Source organism: Nymphaea colorata, chromosome 1 (genome assembly GCF_008831285.2).
Source record: "Nymphaea colorata isolate Beijing-Zhang1983 chromosome 1, ASM883128v2, whole genome shotgun sequence".
Lineage (NCBI taxonomy): Eukaryota > Viridiplantae > Streptophyta > Magnoliopsida > Nymphaeales > Nymphaeaceae > Nymphaea > Nymphaea colorata.
The window spans coordinates 3,619,617-3,637,832 of NC_045138.2; the positions used below are offsets into that span (position 1 = coordinate 3,619,617).

Here is an 18,216-nt window from a genome sequence, read left to right on the forward strand (position 1 = left end):
GGCGAGGGGCTAGTGGACACAGGAGGAGCGGGTCAGTGTGAAGTGTGAGCATCCGACCGAGCAGTCCGGTTTTGGACCCGAAAACAACTCTACCCTACCCTATACTTCACCCAGACCCGGGGGAATGGCGGGGCAGTTCGGGTTGCCGGCCTGTTATCCGGTCGACTTGGGTGGGTCTGGGCCGGCAGCTGGCTTATTGGGATCTTTTGTGGATTGGAATCCATCTCATTTCATTTTATTAGCCTTTTAAGGGGTTAGAGTCGAAGATGTTAGTTGGTATAGTGGTATGAGAGTCAGTTCACGCTTGGACCTAAGGTCCCACATGCGCAGGTGCATTAAGGGGACTGAATTGTAATACTTTAAAATTTTAGTTTGTATTGAATATTATGAGAGATTTTCAAAGGCTTATAAAAGAGGTTATTAATTAGATGGTTGTCCTGATTCTTATAACCTTTTTGAGGTTGAAGCTGAAACTGTTAGGAAACGAGTTGGAATCCGTTGAACTAAAGGCCCTACCCTATAAATGGATCGAGTTGTTATACCATCACCAATGAAATATTCTTTCAAACAGATCAAAGGGAAATTAGGTATTTCAAGTTTCTCTTCTTCTGCAGAGTTAACATCCTACTTTGAAAAAATTAGTCTCCTATCTAAGATTGATAAAAATTTTAATCGATTGAGACTAAATTCAAATGGGTGTTCATCTTGTTTAGCTTGTAAAGATGCAGATGATTTATACATAGCACATGCATTGCAACTAGTGATAAGGTGAAAACACCAAGAGACGTCAGTGGTGTGCATTGTTAATCATCTATCATGATCCAAGCTTTCATGCACAAACATTCCTGCTTGCTCATCTCGCCCTGCTAAGATCGCCAAGAATTAACAAGAACCAAAGCAATTGGGACAAGATTTGAACTAGAAGCAGAACCAGATATTCCAAATAAGAGAGGCGTTGATGCTGTCATTGGTGAAATCAAGGAAGGAAATGTTAGAAGGCAACAAGTTAAAAGGGTCTCAACCCTGTCACTTCATACATTCTCCGAGCTTCTTCTCTGTGTTGTTATTGTGAAGCTTGGTGGTCCCGTTCACCTTTATCATAAAAGAAATGACTCGCTTTTTTTCTAAAGTGTAACACTTTTAGGTATATTCTTACCACTTTAGTTGGGAAAGTGCATGCATCAACTCTATGTAAATACCAACATTTTTTCGTGGTATTGGGATACTGCCAATCATTCATGAAATCAAAATGGTTGTTGATGGGCGTGTTTGATAAGAATATTGTGCTCCTAGAGCACATGATTCAATAACACTATGTTTTTGTTTTAGTAAAACATAATGTGATTGTAGATACTTTTAGATTTATAAATCAAATATATTGTGTGACATTGTTTTCTTAAGCAAATTAAATGTTGTGTTCTGGGGTCCTAAGTTTGCTATAATAATGTTTTTCTTAATTACCGAATGTGAGGTGTGAGGCTGGCTGAGGGCCCCACACAAGCCAATCAAAAATTTCTTTAAAAGGACTCCAAATTACACTATGACTTCAGATTTGTGCTAGTGCTTTTCAGGGTTAGAGCCAACCGAATTAAAGTTTCTAAATTTTGACAATGACCTAAATATCATTTTTTATAAGACAAGTGAAATTTTCTAAATTTTACATGTAATTTTTTTTTTAAGGGGGCCAAGGCCCGTGCGGGGCCTGCCTTGGCTCGTCCTTAGCCAAAAAATCTAGTTGATTCCGCCACTAAATTTGTCCCACTGTCATCCATCACACATTACACGCAATGATAGCTGAATTGAACCCCACTTTTTGTTCCACGATTTTGATGTGACAAAATTTTTCAATCTTTCTAACCATTCCAATGAGAAGTATAATCATATATACTTAAAGCTCATTTTAATTACCCACCCATAAAGAGCGGATTGGAACCTTATTTTGTTATTAATTAGCAGTTTCGGATTTGAACTCTTAAAATAAGTGGTGGAGACATAAGGTTTTGGCTGAATTTTAGAGCACTTAAATATATGGTAAAATGACTGAGATGCACGATACATTAAAAAAAAAAAAAGGAAAAAGAAAAAGAAAAAGTAGGTGGCTCAGAGGCAGCACTATGTAGAATAAGCAAATCGATGGGGTCATTTGAAATATAATAAGCCATCGGCAGATGATGCTTGAAATGAAAAACAGTACCTTATTATGTTGGTTGGTTAATTTGCCCCCTTATTAGGTTATTTTTGTTCAAGAATTTCAAAAATAGTTCTATATATTTTGATTGAAAATTGAAAAACAAGAAAAAAAATGAAAACTTGTATCGTCCTTGTCGTATAAGCAAGAGGCCGATCTGCGATTGAAGTCCAGAGAGATGGTAGGCATTTTAATTAAGCTGTGAATGTTTACATCTCCAGAGCTACGAATTTAAGCCGCGCACGGATACAGCTATATAGATGTTAATGGTAAATTTGGCAACTAAAAAAAGTGATTCTTTGATTATTAAATTTACATACATAAAAAGAACTAAAGAGCGGAATATAGATATACATAGCTTGTTAGTATCGGTGACAAAGCTAGAAAAATTTTATGAAGGGGCACTTACATGTATATCAAAGTAAATACTAAACAATGTTAATGTAAAAATGAAAGTAAATTGGGAAGTTGGTGTAGGCAACTGCCCACACCAACCTACCTATACGTGGTAAGTTTATATGTATTGTGCATAGAAGAAAGAAGCAATCGTTTAGGAATTTATAGTGTGGATAGACCTACCGGATTGAGAGGAAACCAAGACCATAAAAAAAAGGCGATATCACAAAGACAGACTTGCAAATTAACTCTGCTATATCTTATCTATATTGCAACTAAGCCTGCACTCATATTTTACATGAAGAGCACTCATATTTTACATGAAGAGATAAAGTGGTGGAAGGAAATTGAAAAGAATGCAAAAGCTTCGACACTCGCTGTATTTATCTCTCTATATATTTGGTTTTTGAGCTTATTTTTTACGATTTTAAGTCATATGAGCACAATTACATGGGTGGGCCAAGTTCAAGAGGAAAACTTCCACAAATGGATACATGGTCAGGTTTAGGAGTGGACTGGGAACAGTGAGGGAGACAGAAATTTTGAATTAAGGAGTACTATTTCAAGAGTTATCGTGGTGTAAAGAAATAAGCAAAAAATGAATGACACCCATGTAAAAACAATGGAAAATTGTGAGGCTGGTGTTGGCAACTGTCCATACCAGCCTATATGTGGTTCCGCTACTGGTCAGGAAAATCAGCAGTTTTTACACTAGTATACATCCAGATTGAAAATGGCTGCATTTGGACCACCACGGTGTCTTAGTCCATTTCAATAGTTCTGAAATACTACCAATGTCATACATAAGGTTGGGTTTAATGAACAACTTACAAGAATGAAAGATTAATGTTACGCTAAGGGGTGGTAGCGTACTGAGCGGCAAGGTGGTCTGGCTTCTTTAAGGACTCAGGTTCGAGACTTAAAGTGGTCACCGGCACAGTGCGCTCTATCTCTGGACCACCACAGTGTCTTAGTCCATTCCAGTGTGCTTTATTTCTGGACCTGCAAAGGTCCCAAAGCATGCCCAGGGAGGGCCAGCATACAGATAAAGGAGCAATGACGGTGGTGGAATGAACCATTCATCCTTTAAAAAAAAAAATCTCATTTATGTTTATTAAAGTTTCCCATTTATGGTGCAGTGCACAGTTATTTGGATTCCTCCTGCCATTCGTTCATCTGCCGCCATGCTATATATATATATATATATATATATATATATATATATCAGTTGTAGCATGCAGATACACAGTTATGGAGGATGCACCCCACGCCAGTATTGAATTGTTAACCATTTTGAACATGAAAGTCTTAGGTGCAAGAGCTAAACAATTTCAACCAATATGCCTAAAGAACGATGGATGGCACTAGATTGAATATGACGAGTCAATGAACTAATCCCTGTCGTACGCAGGAACATCAAATGTTTACAGAGTACTAACCAGACTCTCAAGTGAAATGTCTTTCAATCCAGTGTTATGAGAATCAGAATTCGAACATATACAATCAGCATGTCAATAAAAAATATTCAGCTAAATCAGTTGCGAATTGGAAAAAGAAATATTAAGCTATTTATTTATGTATAGTTACAATAAGAAATTTCAAGATAATTTAAGAAAAAAAAAATCCCCGTTTGCCACAGATTAATTTGATTCGACAAATTCACCTCCCAGTACCACTACATCCCCCGGATGTCTTCCGGAGTTATGACCTCTCTAGCTACCAATATATAGGCGATTATATTAAAACGTAGGATACCCATTTTCTTTCTCCAATTAATTCCTCCTCTGACCACATTTTATGCTTTTCTTGGCATTTACTGAATCTGATGAGGCATCCCGTTTTTGCAAGAAACTTCGTCAAGAAATTGGCGTTCAACCTGAAGGAAGAGTCACATCCAACTAATGTACAGCCCTATATATATATATTCCATTAGTCAACACGCTCCAGCAAGCTATATATATATATATATATATATATGACATCGTCCCCTCCTGAATAAGTTCCAGTACTTCCTCTCCGCTGCCTTGCTTAATACTCGTAGCTATTGTCCACCGCGTGTCATGTCAAGACCATCAAATAACTACGCAATGTCGATAAAGTATTTCTTTATTTCCTTGCAGCCTTCAAATTTCTGATGACAGACTGTGACTCATTCTCGATCTTTAATCTGTTACTACCAGTGAATTTGAATCACCATTTCTGTTCATTTGAAGGGAAATTTATTTTCAAGAACATGGTACCTAAACATTAATGTATAGATATCAGTTATTTGATTTCAAGGTATTGTGTCTGTTGATTAATTAAGTCCGACTGTTGAGTTAACAAAAAATTGTTATTTTAATTTTTAAGTAAAAAAAAAAAATCACTTGGTTTCAAATATGCCCACTTAGGTTTTTTCTTCCAAAAAAGTCATAGCATTAATGGAAACCATTCATGTACTTAATTTTCATATTATCAAAAGAGCCAAGTTAGATATACTTAAAAGCATATATTAATAATATCGTTTCATGTATAGCAGAAGAGGCTAATACAAACTGACTAATCAACATCATTTTTTTGTTTATACCAAAGATATTAGTTATAGTCTTTAGTTATCTCATTCAAAATCCATGACAACACAAGGTTTGATTAACGAAATATTACTTTTTCGATTAGTGCAAAACTTGCGTGTGTTTTCAGTAATGTCCAGAAGTTGGGATTGCAGTACTTTGGTTTGACTTGCGGCAAAGCTTGCTATATATTCATTATTTCACAGATCATTTCCCGTACTTTGCATTGGACCTGATTGCAAACAAATTTAACCTCGAATTTCAAAAGGAAAAGTGACAAATTTAAATTGTATTTAAGAGTAGGCAGAGTCGTCCCAATTTTTTAGATAGACGCACTTTGAAGATTTAGCATTCATATGGCCCCTTCTTTCTTTCTTCTTATATATTTCATATACAGCTAGCGATGCAAAAGGTTCATAAATCATTAACCTGTGTTTGATAGCCTCGGATCTCATATCCTCCACAATGTAAACAAATATTAAATTTTACCACTATGTGAAAAAAGAGATTTGAAATCCACAATTTATGGTCAGCGTTTTGAGGTTGGATGGAAGAGGTATGAGCTAAATCTGCTGATTTGAGATTCCCAATAACTTCAAATCATCTTTAATCTCAGATCCAATGCTACCAAACACCCCGCTTGCTTACTGACTTCTACTAATCTAATTCAAGTCCAGACTAAGACCAAGGCCTTTTTTTCTTGGAAAACTGAATGATGGATTCAATCAACGCGCATAAGATATATCCACGTTTATATATGTACATGATTGGTTCATATCTTTATTGGACTCCACTCGGATGTAAACCCGATTCGAATATGGATTCAGTTTTGAAATTACATACCGGATCTGAATCTGGGATTAGGAGTAGGATCCAATACGTCCTCACCGACGAACTTTTTGTAGGGTTTTAAATGAATGGCCTCCACTTTTACACATACGCTTTCCAACTTTTGGGCGGCAACAGGAACCAGTTCCCAATAATGCTTTCCGTCAATCCATCTCCTGGTTGAACAAAGGCAATCTTTCTAGAGATGAGATAACAAGACTACTCGATTTTTTGCACATGAAGGCACACAGGTTTTCCATAATCCCATCACCTCTTTGTTTCTCTCTCTCAATATATATACATATATATATATATATATATATATATAGATGGATCTACTAACTTCATTTCCTTTGAAGGCATAAATATTGTGCTGTAAGAAAGCTGAGAGGAGGAATTAACACGACCCAATTAATCTAAAATGGGCCATCCTGCGGGGCCATTAGCTTTAGCTTAATTTTTTTTACAGCATGGGGAGTACTGCACCGGAAAACATATACAAACTTTTCCGGCAAGCAGGCGCGCCGGAAATTGCTTCCATTGACTGTGAAACTACAGAAAAACTAAGTTGGCTATTCAGTACATTCTTGAATCCTTCTTAGTTTCTTAAGTTACTGGCTGTTAACGGCCTTGTTCCCGACGGACTGCTCTGGCTGTTATTCTTCTGTATATCGAACGGCCGGGACTTGGTCAAAAGCTGGCTGTAAATTTGCATGGAGGAATATTATAATATGAATGATGGGGAGGAGAACTCACCGGATCAGCCCCAACAAAAAGTCAAGCCCATTTTATATGGCCACAAGATTCAGCCCATGCGTGTGATTGAATCAAGAGTTCGTTCGTCGTCCAAAATCCAGGAAGGCCACAGGCACATGGCCTCATCTCATGCTATGGCGGCTCTGTCTCCTCCTCTTCTTTTAACTGTTATTCTATCAATAACCACCATTTATTTATAATAAGTTCACCCATTTAAGGTGAAGATCCCGATTCCACGACGCGCTGTGATCGAGCTTTCTTTGCTTCAATGTCAATCAATATAACCAAATAGCAATTAAATTAAGGGAAGATGCTCGTGAATAATCCCCGGCCCACATTTTAATTAATTAGCTGCAAACTAATATATGACACCTCTTCCTGCACTTTGAAAAATTTTATAAATATATCGATCTTTCGTGATATTCATGATCATATCAACGTCTCAAATCTGTGGGCAATGCTGACCAAGTGCGCCATGTGCTATGGGGCCAGCCGGAAGGCACGTCCACCACGGTCCATGTATATATATATATTATAGCTGAAAATATATATCAAGCCAGAGGCTAGCCAGGTACATATATATACACCACTTGATCCTTCTCTAGTTACAAATGAACGCAAAACCTAGTTAGGGGCCGGGCCGGGCGCCATATATATATATATGGAGCCTAATTATGCCTCAGTGGTCGAGCAAATATTTCTTTATAGTTAAACACTACCCTTCGTTCATGTAGGCTTGAAAAAATGGACGTAGATCTCTATCGATCAACTAATAATATTTCTAAGCCGGCCAACGGTTAATTGCAATCAAAGTTAAGGCCATCTATTTCTAGCTCGTTTACTTTCTAACTAGCTGCGATGGTTCAGTATATATGCGTCAACTCTGGCCAAATGATCTCTTATTTTTCTGATTAGTTTCCCTTTTCAAATTATGTAGAGCAAACGTAGAGAACGGAACAATGTAAAAGTCACCGAGACATGGCAATTAATTGGACCAAGATATATATACCTTCTGTTCTCACAGCACCTCGTTTCATCTTGAAGATTAAGAGCACGCATTCATGCATATTCTGTTCATCGTTCCGGTGCTGGAATGAAACAGAACTGCAGTTTAATGTGTTCCATCAATATAGATGCAAACTTCAAACACAGATCACATGCAGAATGTGTCATCCGTGTGTGTGTCTTGAATTCATTACTCTCCAGCGTTCAATATAAGATACGCAATTAATGTTGGAGAACAGACAAGCAAAGTAATTCAAGAAGCAGTGGCGCTGTTCCTCGAGTTGTGCTTGTTACACTGACCAAGAGCTTCGGACAAAAACAACATCACAAGACGCCCTCTTCTGCCTATCCAGAACAAATAAATCAAACATACTGCAACTAAAGGCTGAGCCCGCTTGTGTATGGCATATCGAAAGCTCATTCAAGAGACGCAAGAAAACTAGTGAAGGAAGCGTAGCTAGCTACTTTTGCAAAAGCGAGAGAGAGAGAGAGAGAGCTTGGTTACTTAATATTGTTTAGTTTTGTAGTGAAAGGGTAACTGTTATTGTTATATTACAGTAGCTTATAATAAGTAACTTTTTGGATATACAGATCAATTGTTAATAGAGAAAATAGTTAGTGACCATCAGCCAAGTTGGGATCACCCTTTCAAGATGTGGTTAAAGAAAGATATTAGGATAATCATATATATATATATATATATATATATATATATATATATATATATATATATGTGAGAGACAAGAAGCTGTAGCTGTTGCTTAATTTCATCCACCGATGCTGGTCGATCGACCTACCCTTTTCCCTTGCATCGAGCGCGTAGGTAGGGCGATCGAGGGAACGGTGCCAATTTAAACTGAAGTCTGTCCATCCAGCACATGCATGTGCACACGCGGGATGGCGACCCCAAATTAAAAGACCCCGTTTCAATTTTAATTCATTCAGGTTACAACTCTCGAGAAACTCTGCTCACTGTCTTCGATCCATTTTAAAATGCAACGGGGAGCCACATTGGATTGCTTAACTCGGACCCAAGTGCCAAGAAGCTGACCTGAGGAAGAGGAACCCGATCGATCGAGTAAAATTCTCAAAATTAAGAAGACCCTCCTCGATCATGATGCCTGTGAATCGTACTTACCGACGTCTAATATATATATATATATATATATATAAAGAGAGAGAGAGAGAAAGAGAGAGGACACGAAATTGAAGTGATTGGTTTTGAAAGAGATGGCATGTTTGGCTTCAACATGAAGGTGAAACGACCGACCACCTTTCCTTAGATGACCCCAATTAACCTAACTGTGACAGCACTCATGAGGCTAATTGTGAGTTGCTTCCTGTTTTCTAAATTAATTAGTTTCCGGTGTTATGCCTACGCAATAATCTTCGTTTACAAGGACCGTAAATAGTCCACTAGAATGTTAATTGGTTTGGCAAAGAACGGCCGCCATGTACCCATCTTTTGGTTTGCCGTTTTTGTTACCCCATGGCGGATGAGTTAGAAGCCGTTTAGCTATTTCATACCAATGAATTTGAGATCTTCGGAATTCAAGCTTTTGATTAAATCTTTTGTTTCAGAAATGGAGACTGTACCATGAATTTGTAGACCTTGTATCTTGAAATTCATAACTTGAGATTTGCGGATTTCATATATGATGGGACTCACATTTAAATAAATTCCTTAAATTTAAGATCCGTACGTGGCAATCAAACACCTTCTAATGCAATCTTATATTTACATGGTGTAGATCATCTAAGGTGCTCAATGAATCGTTTACTTACTTTTCACTATGAGGGAAGTGCAAATGAACTAATTAGATGTAATAGTCACTAAGGGGATTGGGCGCAACATCAGGGGGTGAAAGTTAAATAGACAGTTAGTTTGGAACCTTTCGGCATTAACCTTCTATATTGTAAAAGAGAAGTCATTGATGTACAAGTTGAAGCATGCGATAAGTGCGACATTTTGAGGTGCTCCCGAAGCAAGTCCTATACTTCATAAAAACAAGATGTTGGGTGAAACTTTTTTTTGTTTTTTTAGATGGTAGAATGAAATACTCTTGATGGTATAAATTGAAGTTAATAAGCGATGCATACACGAACCCCTCTCCGACCAAACCTGATTACATTACATGCACCATAATCAAAATGAAAGGCCGATCACAAACAGCAAGTCACCACTTCAGTTCTATACGTCTCCCTGTCTTCTTATATCCACTCTCGGATCGAGCCAAATGTGTTCATGTTGAGAAAGCGACCTACCCCTGCTCTCTCTCTCTTTGTGGGAACTCGGTGATGAGAAGGCGATGGTACGTGTTTCCCCATGGTTTGAATAAAGATGATGCTGCAACTAAACTACCTTTTTCAGGCGCATCGGGATCGTTTCCCGGCTTAAAGAATGACCAAGGAAATTCAAAAATCCTCTCTCTTACGCGAATGCCTTAGTTTCTACGTTAGTTACACTGGCAGACCGCCCCAACCGCCGGCGACGTCAACGGTGTCAACTTTTTGGCGCTCGAGACTTATATAACGCCAAGAGGCCATCCATGCACAGGGTTGTTGTGGGGAGGGATCACAGAGAGGGAGAGCGAGAGCTGAAGACTTGTTGAGGTCGCTCGGAAATGGCGTCGGCGGCAGGAGTACCCCCAGGATTCCGATTCCACCCCACGGATGAGGAACTCCTGCATTACTACCTGAAGAAGAAGGTGTCGTTCCAGAAGTTCGATCTTGAGGTGATAAGGGAGGTGGACTTGAATAAGATGGAGCCTTGGGATTTGCAAGGTAAGTAATTAAAAGCACCATTCATGTCGTTTCCTCTCCTTCTCCTTCCACTTAGCTACACAGCAAGGCGTCCAATTCCTTAGCTAAGAGTTTCTGATTGTGAAAATATGTAAGGCCAGCACTTCACCTTTGCAGTAATAGTCCTTCAAAATGATGCATGCAGCATGCAGTAATTAGCGGCAGCAATTAATCTAGAATATTGCACAAAAGAAACTTTCTGCGGTAACAAGTGAATACAATACACATGCACATGCACACTGGAAATTAAAGCAGCCTCCAAGTAAGATCTGTGGCAAATTCTTGACATGAACAAGAGAGAGAGAGAGAGAGCACCTGCCCGGGTGCACGTTCATGCAACATGTTAACTTAATTGTGCATACCAAATAAGCATAGTGAAATTGGTGAAGTTCTCCAAATAATTTCTTGCAGAAGATCGATACCATAATTATCTCACTGGTTTATAGTTTCTTTACTATGAATAGACGCTTATACTTTTCTCCTGAAAAATATGATTTGCTGTTGGGAGGATAATTTATGAAAATGATAAGCCGTTGATCTGTAAAAAAATTCTTACAAAAAATTAAGGGGAAATTAAAATGCAATTAATATTGTAACGAGAGGTAGTCTAAGCATTCTAACAAAATATCCAATCAAATTATAAATCATAGCATCCTCGCGCCGAATTAGTACCTTCTGTTACGAATTAAAAGAAATAAAACAAATTTTCATATGCACACACCCATCATGCATAACTCATTTGTATTGCAAAATCAAATTTGTCGACAATTAGCAACAACTTGTGTGCGAGAGCCAATTCATTTCTCCCCAAATTAAGATGGCATCGTGTTCCCTTGTACGTGTACCCAATTACAGCATCCCTCCTTTTAGGGGGGCCGGCCTTGGAGAGAGGACCCACCTTCAAGTGGTTCTTGCGGGAAGAGAGCGCTCGGCCCATGTCATGTGCTTAGCTAGCAAGCTGCCCATGAACAATAATCTTACAGACAAGCCAAATTGGGGCGAGAAGAGTGGAGCTGCCGCTCAACTTCTGTAATTACCCAGTCCCTGCTAAGAAGTGAAAGGAAATGCATGGTTGTGGTTTTCTTTCGAAAGGAAGACCACATTTTACGTAAGCTAAGGATATAATTCAAGCGAAGGTTCATATGCATATGCAGGGACTATATTATGGTCAAAGCAATTTGCAACCATGATTCTCGGAAAGTAGCATGTGGGTAAGAATAGTGATGGTGAGGACAGGTTTCTTTCGCCGTCAGTAAAGCACCGACGGAAGTACTTGGTTAGAACAAGCATAAGTTTCTTCCTTTCAGAAAGAACAGCAGTATTTTTTTTTTTGTAGGTTCTTCATGTCATTGTGTTAAGCTCTGAGTTTCGCCGTCATAGGACGAAGCCGCACCTCCTAAACTCTAGAAAAGGTGCAAACTCTTTTGTTGAGAGAGAGAGAGAGAGAGAGAGAGAGAGAGGGAGAAAGAGAGGTTAACCTATGGAACTTCAGATCTTACTAATAGTTTCTTAATTTTCAGCAAGATATCAATAATTGGAAATTTTTTTGAAGGTAAGACAGTTGGTGGTTTTGTTTTTGGCTCGTAATCACGTAATATTGGATTTTCTTCTTTTGAAATCGTTATTTAGATATCCCAATGTATATATAGAAATTGAGAAGGAAAGAAAGGACAAACTGATGAGCCAGGCATGCATGAGTATAACCAGCTTTCCTCCTGCCAATGTTTTTTGTGTTTATGAAATTCAGAGAGGTGCAGAATCGGGTCGACACCGCAGAACGAGTGGTACTTCTTCAGTCATAAGGACAAGAAATATCCGACTGGGTCGAGGACAAACAGGGCGACCAATGCAGGGTTCTGGAAGGCGACGGGGAGGGACAAGTGCATAAGGAACAGCTACAAGAAGATAGGGATGAGGAAGACGCTGGTGTTCTACAAAGGTCGAGCGCCCCACGGCCAGAAGACGGACTGGATCATGCATGAGTATCGACTCGAGGAGAACGACGACGTTCAAGGAAGCGTACGTCAACTCCCTCTCCCTCTATCTCTTTCTAACTAACTGATTAATTATCTATAAATTGCACATAAAAAGAACTAAAGTTTTGACGCCCTCCCTCTCTATCTATCTCTGTCTAACTGATTAATTATGTGTAATTGCACTTGAAAATAACTAAAGTTTTATGATTAATCGACGAATGCATGATTGAACCTTCAATGTTGCACTCATGATATAAAAAAAAATAGATCAAATTAACATTTTCAAGTTCTAAACGCTATATAGACCACATCGGCTTAAACCACCTTTACAATTTTAAAGAGTAGCAGACAGAGGGATTTCTTCAGTGTAATCGCACGAGTCTTGAATAGCCAGTGGCTTCGGCGCTCTAACGTGATGCCATGCTTATATGTGTGCACGAGCGCAGGGAATATGTGTGTGTTTCTTCAACGAAAGAGGTCCAAGGTGACTGATCTCTTGGCATGAAGCCGAGGGCGCTTAAATATAATTAATAAATTTCGAAAGCTGCAGCACTTTGAAAATGTCCAAACATCAAGGCACATCGGTCTTGCCGATGGATCTCATGCATATGCATTCATGCGGATGATCAGAGAGCGGGTTCGTCGCTTGTTAATTGTGGTTTCCCATATTGATTGCAGGAAGAAGGGTGGGTTGTCTGCCGAGTGTTTAAGAAGAAGAGCTTCTTCAAGCTGGGAAACGAAGGCGGCAGCAACGGCATGTGCATGGACCAAGAGGGCAACGGCGGGGATCACTTCGGCGCCGATCAGCTCCACCTCGCAGGGGGGGGCCACAAAGATCACATGCGCTTCATGACCCAGCCAGGCCACCACCACAACGGCGCCGTCGACCACCAACCGGGCTTCGACCACGCCGGCGGCCTCCAGTACGCCGGTGCACCTGCTGCTCATATCAATAACCCCCTGAACATGCCGCCCCCAGAAGCGCACCAGCTGCACGGCCAGAAGCTCCTCGGCTACAACTTCTGCGGCAGCGCCGCCCCTCCCGCCACTTCTCTCCTTGCTGCTAAGCAGTTTCTGGCCTGCAACCAGAGGGCGCATGTCGGCTACCAACAGTGTGAAGGAGGAGGGATGGAGGCCGCCACGAGCGCGGGGGGAGGTGCCCAACTCGTGGAAATGAGAGATCATGAGAATTTGAACGACTGGGCTCATGTGCTTGATAAATTTGTCGGTGGTGGGCAGATAAACCAGGAAGAGGACGCTTCCAGGGTCAGGTTTGGAGATGCCAACTCTACTTCCACACACCAAATGAATCCTCTCTCCTTGAGAGAGATGGATTTATGGACATATGGGAAGTAAGAGAGATAAGGAATGAATGAATGATGGTGTTCGATCCATCCGCTCGTATTGGATTTGGGCGAGACTGGGAATTCAAGAAGGCTCTTCTCTTTCTCTCCCTATATATATATATATATATATTGTGTGTGTGGAGAAGTTGTGTTTGTGTGCATGTTAGGTTAATTAATTTCTACAATGTGTTTCCACCAAGTATGTGATTAATGTGCAGGGCAAGCACATGGCGTGCCCATGGTTGTTCATCAGCATGTGCATGTATCCTTCATGTGTGTCCCTGCATGATAAGTTGTTTGCGTGCTTAATCTGATCGATATTAATTGTTCAAGATTTTTTATGACTTCATTTATCTATGTATTTTGCCATCTCATGGCTTCGTGTCCTTTACAACTAGACATTCAAACTGATTATAAAAGATAATGTATCCAGAAGTTGTGGATAAGTTTTATCAAATGGTGGCTGCCGGTTAATTTTGCCGGAAGTGGATGGATTGAGAGAAGGGGATCAACTTTGTGAAATAGCACCTTGTAAGGCAAAGTGGGTTATATACTAAAGCGGGTTATATATATATATATATATATATATATATATATATATATATATATATATATATATGGGCGCCAACGCTCAATACCATCTTTCTCATCCCAGATCCAGAAAATCAGTAGCATCATGTTATTAGTTCATCTTCTCGTTCCCTATGTCTGGCATATTATAGGAGCAATATTATACATAGTCTCAAATTACGGTATTTTTTCTTCTCTTATTTTTAGATCTTTTTAATGAGATCATGGCTATTCGATCGCTAGATTGCTCATCCGCATAAATGGGGGAACCTGCACGCTACAGCCAGGTCAGTTGATATTAATGCCTTTGTTCTTTTCTTAATCTTCGATCATTTCCTCACTACGCAATGTGTATGCTATCCACGCTCTTTAACACTTACCTGTCTCTAACCATTGCGTTGTTCTCAAATAAATTGCTACCGTGGGAATCTCAACTACCACTTCCCGTCTTCAAGGCCGATATTTTGAAAATCTTACTTTGAAACGAAAATTGATCCTGAAAAGCTTATACAAGGTGTGGCAACATTTAGAAAAAGAAAAGTCCTAACATTCGATCGGAAAGCTATGAAATGCGGCTTGCTGAAACCTAGAGTCAAGCAGACAATTAAAAGAGAAAGTTCACTTAGGATTGGTCCTTCATCATTTTGACCAGGGCAGATCCAAATTCTCTCTTCCTCTAACATGTCATTGATAACAGAGCGCAGCAGAGATTTTACTAAGATTGTTGGTACAAATCTCAGTTTTTCTCTTCGTTTCTTAAACTCAGTCTTGAACATGATTTTCTTCACAAGTTACGCTCATGTATGTATGCATTCAAGTTCGTAGAAGAACCTGCGCTCATGATTTTGAAGCTTGAATTGGTTCCTTATTGGTGTAGGCTAGGCTTTCCACTGCTATCGCGGAACCGGTAGATCTTGGCCGGAATCTCCTCAGTATGAACGCCATAAGCCGATATTCGTTCATCGAGGACACCTCTCAAATTTAGCAACCGACACATAGTTTTTAAGAGGCTTGGTGAGCATGTCGTTTACATGCTCTCCCAAAAATATTACTACTTCCTCACGGGCAAAGTTGTAACCGATTTCAACGTTATTAATTGCAGGGCAATCTTGAAAAGCGGGATTTGCCGCTAGATATCTCTTCTAAAGTACCATCGCTTAGCTTAATAGATCGTAACAGAAGGCAAAAGGCAAAGTAATGAAAATTAAGGAAAGAAGAATGATCTATTTACTTAAGCAGATGGCGTCGTCTCTTCAACAAGGAGCACGTTCGGATTCAACACCTCAACGAAAAAAAAAAGAAAATAAAAAAAGAAAAGAAAATAACACATATCACAGATTCACAGAACAGGGGCACGCTCCCCCGCAATCACAGTGAGGAGGTTGTTTCCAAAAGGATCACTTAGGTGAGCTGCGAGGTTCTCCACTGGGCCTTTGCCTGTGACGTAGGCCTGGAGGAAGAAGCCTAGCATCGCGAACATGGCAAGCCGTCCGTTCTTGATTTCCTTCACCTTCAACAGCGCTGCCTGGTCTGGGTCCTTGGCCAGCCCAAGTGGGTCAAACGGACCGCCTGGGTGAAGCTTGTCCTCCAGATCCTGCAAGAAAAACAAACAAGGCCCAAGCACCATTTCGCTAAGCCATTTACCTAAGCGCAAAGCTTGGAGCTATCGAAAATGAAAGGAGAAGAGTTGGTACAGACCAGTCCGTTGATAATTCTGTAGTACTCGGCGCCACCAACGAGGACGATTTCTGCAATAACCGCGACTACAAGGTTGATGGGGATGTTCTTTCCGAAGTAATTGAGGGTGTTCCCATCCAAGAGGAGAGCTCCAGTCTGCAGTGAGCATCAACTTTCCATGGTTAGATTCAATGTGGATGAAGTCTACCACGAAATAACTCAAACTGATCATGAAACAGGTCTCTTTCCACTTGGAAGATGGTGTCAAATCCTTTCGGAAGGCTGTATTCTGCCGAAAACGCTAAGCATGGCAGGCCAGACTTGCCGAGTTTTTAGGGCTGCTAGAAGCCGGTCGTGGACCGTGAACAAGAAGACAAGCGCAAGAGATGGCTGTGGATGTAACACCCAATTCCATAGAATGGGCTTCCAATTCAGCAAACCTAATACTGCAAGGTGCAGTCAGAAAAGGAATTCCCCATGGGTAATTGCTAACTAAGTCGGTGACTGGGGGAATTCTCAGGCCTAGTTAGATGGCAACTATCGAACAAACTCAATTGAAGCTCTCTAGGTAGGTGGCAATGCATGTGTCTCCCAGCGTGTGTATGCGATTTCATATATATATATATATATATATATAGAGAGAGAGAGAGAGAGAGAGAGAGAACCTTGAACCACACTGCCTCCGGCCCGCAAGCTGCACCAAACTTGTTGAAGGCCTCTGGGATGACGAACCCAGCAGCACCAAGCATGGCCCACCTGGCGTGGATGAGCTCGTACGCCTGATACCTGTTTTTCGATCCATCCCCAACCAAGGAAGCAAAATTATATTCCACGAACACATGAAAAGAAAGCAAACAAGATGGAGGTTGCTTGATTGCACTTATTCATCATCCATTTTCCCTCGCTCCCACTTTAGTGTAGAACACTAAGCCCTACCACCATCAATAGCCCACCTGCTTGTGTTGCGAGATGTAAATTCAAATATTCACCCGCTGGCAGGTTGGCAGCGGGAGAGAAGATGCAGCCATCTCTTGAATGTACATTTTTCAAATGGAACTGACATCTTCGCTCTTGATCAGTGACTAATCCAGCCGTTCTCAGAGTAAGTGCTGGAATCCATAGCTGGAAAGGCACGTCATTACTGCCCATTATGCACATGGTCGCTCACCATGTATCGTCATGAAAAATAGGCTGAGAAGGTTCAGTATCTACGCCAACAGGTGGCAGATTATTCATAAACCCTAACTTCTTCCAATTTTTGTGACGTCAGAAAAAGGGATTTCCCTCCACACAATTGACAGACCCAAGGATCATCGATCTTTGAAAATGTCGATGAACCAAAGCAGTATACTGAAAGTTGCACACAGTAAAAAGGGGAAAACCCAAAAGGGAAACCTACTTGGCGAAGTCTTCCGGCTTCTTGCTCAGCCCAAAGGGATCATAGCCGTAGCTGCAAAGAAAAAACAAAATTCGTAAGCGGGACGGGAGAACAAAGACGAGTCCCTTTGGGCTGAGCAAGAAGCCATTGAGTCTTACTCTCCGGGAACCTCCCCATTGAGGTACTCAGGCACCTCGGAGCGGTCCAACAGGCCCTCCGGCAAGAAAATCCTCCTGTCAGGACCTGCAAAAGAAGAAATGAGAAAATCAGATCCAGTGGTCACGGTCAGGAGGAGGGGGTGGGTGTGGGGGGTGGGGAGGAAGAGAGGCTACGCAGTCGAATGTAGTTCTTACGCGAGAGCCAATGGGAGACGAGAGGAGAGGAAACTTACCATACCACTTGGCGAGCTCGTCGTTTACCGGGGAGACAGCCACCTTGGACTTGGCTGGGGCGGCCGCCTTCTTCTTGGAGAAGAGGGAAACGACCTTGAAGGTGGAAGAGGAGGAGGCAGGCGCCGGAGAGGGCCGGGCCGCGGAGAAGTTGAGGGGGTTTCCCAGCATCTCGGACATCGCCGAGGCGGTCGCCGCAGTCAGGGAAGCCATGGCCAAGCGGGGAGGGTGCTCTCTGCGGCGGCTTCTAGTCGGGGAAAGGCGGAAACAGGGGAAGCCGGGAGTGCCGGAGGCGTGGTCAGGGGGTCTATAAAGAGGGTAGCCATGGCTGAGAGTGCGACAAGTCGGATTGGATT

At 41.0% G+C, this 18,216-nt stretch overlaps 2 protein-coding genes across 2 annotated transcripts; one reads left to right on the forward strand and one right to left on the reverse strand.

Annotated features, from left to right (window-relative positions):
• The first annotated feature begins 10,304 nt into the window (after positions 1-10,304).
• LOC116266267 (protein BEARSKIN2-like) lies at positions 10,305-13,856 on the forward strand. Its single transcript, XM_031647415.1, has 3 exons — positions 10,305-10,506; positions 12,272-12,543; positions 13,179-13,856. Exons 1-3 carry the CDS (start codon positions 10,347-10,349, stop codon positions 13,854-13,856), a joined length of 1,110 nt encoding a protein of 369 aa, XP_031503275.1. The 5' UTR covers positions 10,305-10,346.
• Positions 13,857-15,614: 1,758 nt separating this feature from the next.
• Positions 15,615-18,159, reverse strand: LOC116245988 (chlorophyll a-b binding protein CP26, chloroplastic). Its single transcript, XM_031617688.2, has 6 exons — positions 17,863-18,159; positions 17,630-17,714; positions 17,493-17,543; positions 16,759-16,879; positions 16,115-16,249; positions 15,615-16,010 (listed from the first exon to the last, which is right to left on the reverse strand). The coding sequence occupies exons 1-6, from the start codon at positions 18,071-18,073 to the stop codon at positions 15,756-15,758; spliced, it is 858 nt and encodes a 285-aa protein (XP_031473548.1). The 5' UTR covers positions 18,074-18,159; the 3' UTR covers positions 15,615-15,755.
• Between the last annotated feature and the right edge of the window lie 57 nt (positions 18,160-18,216).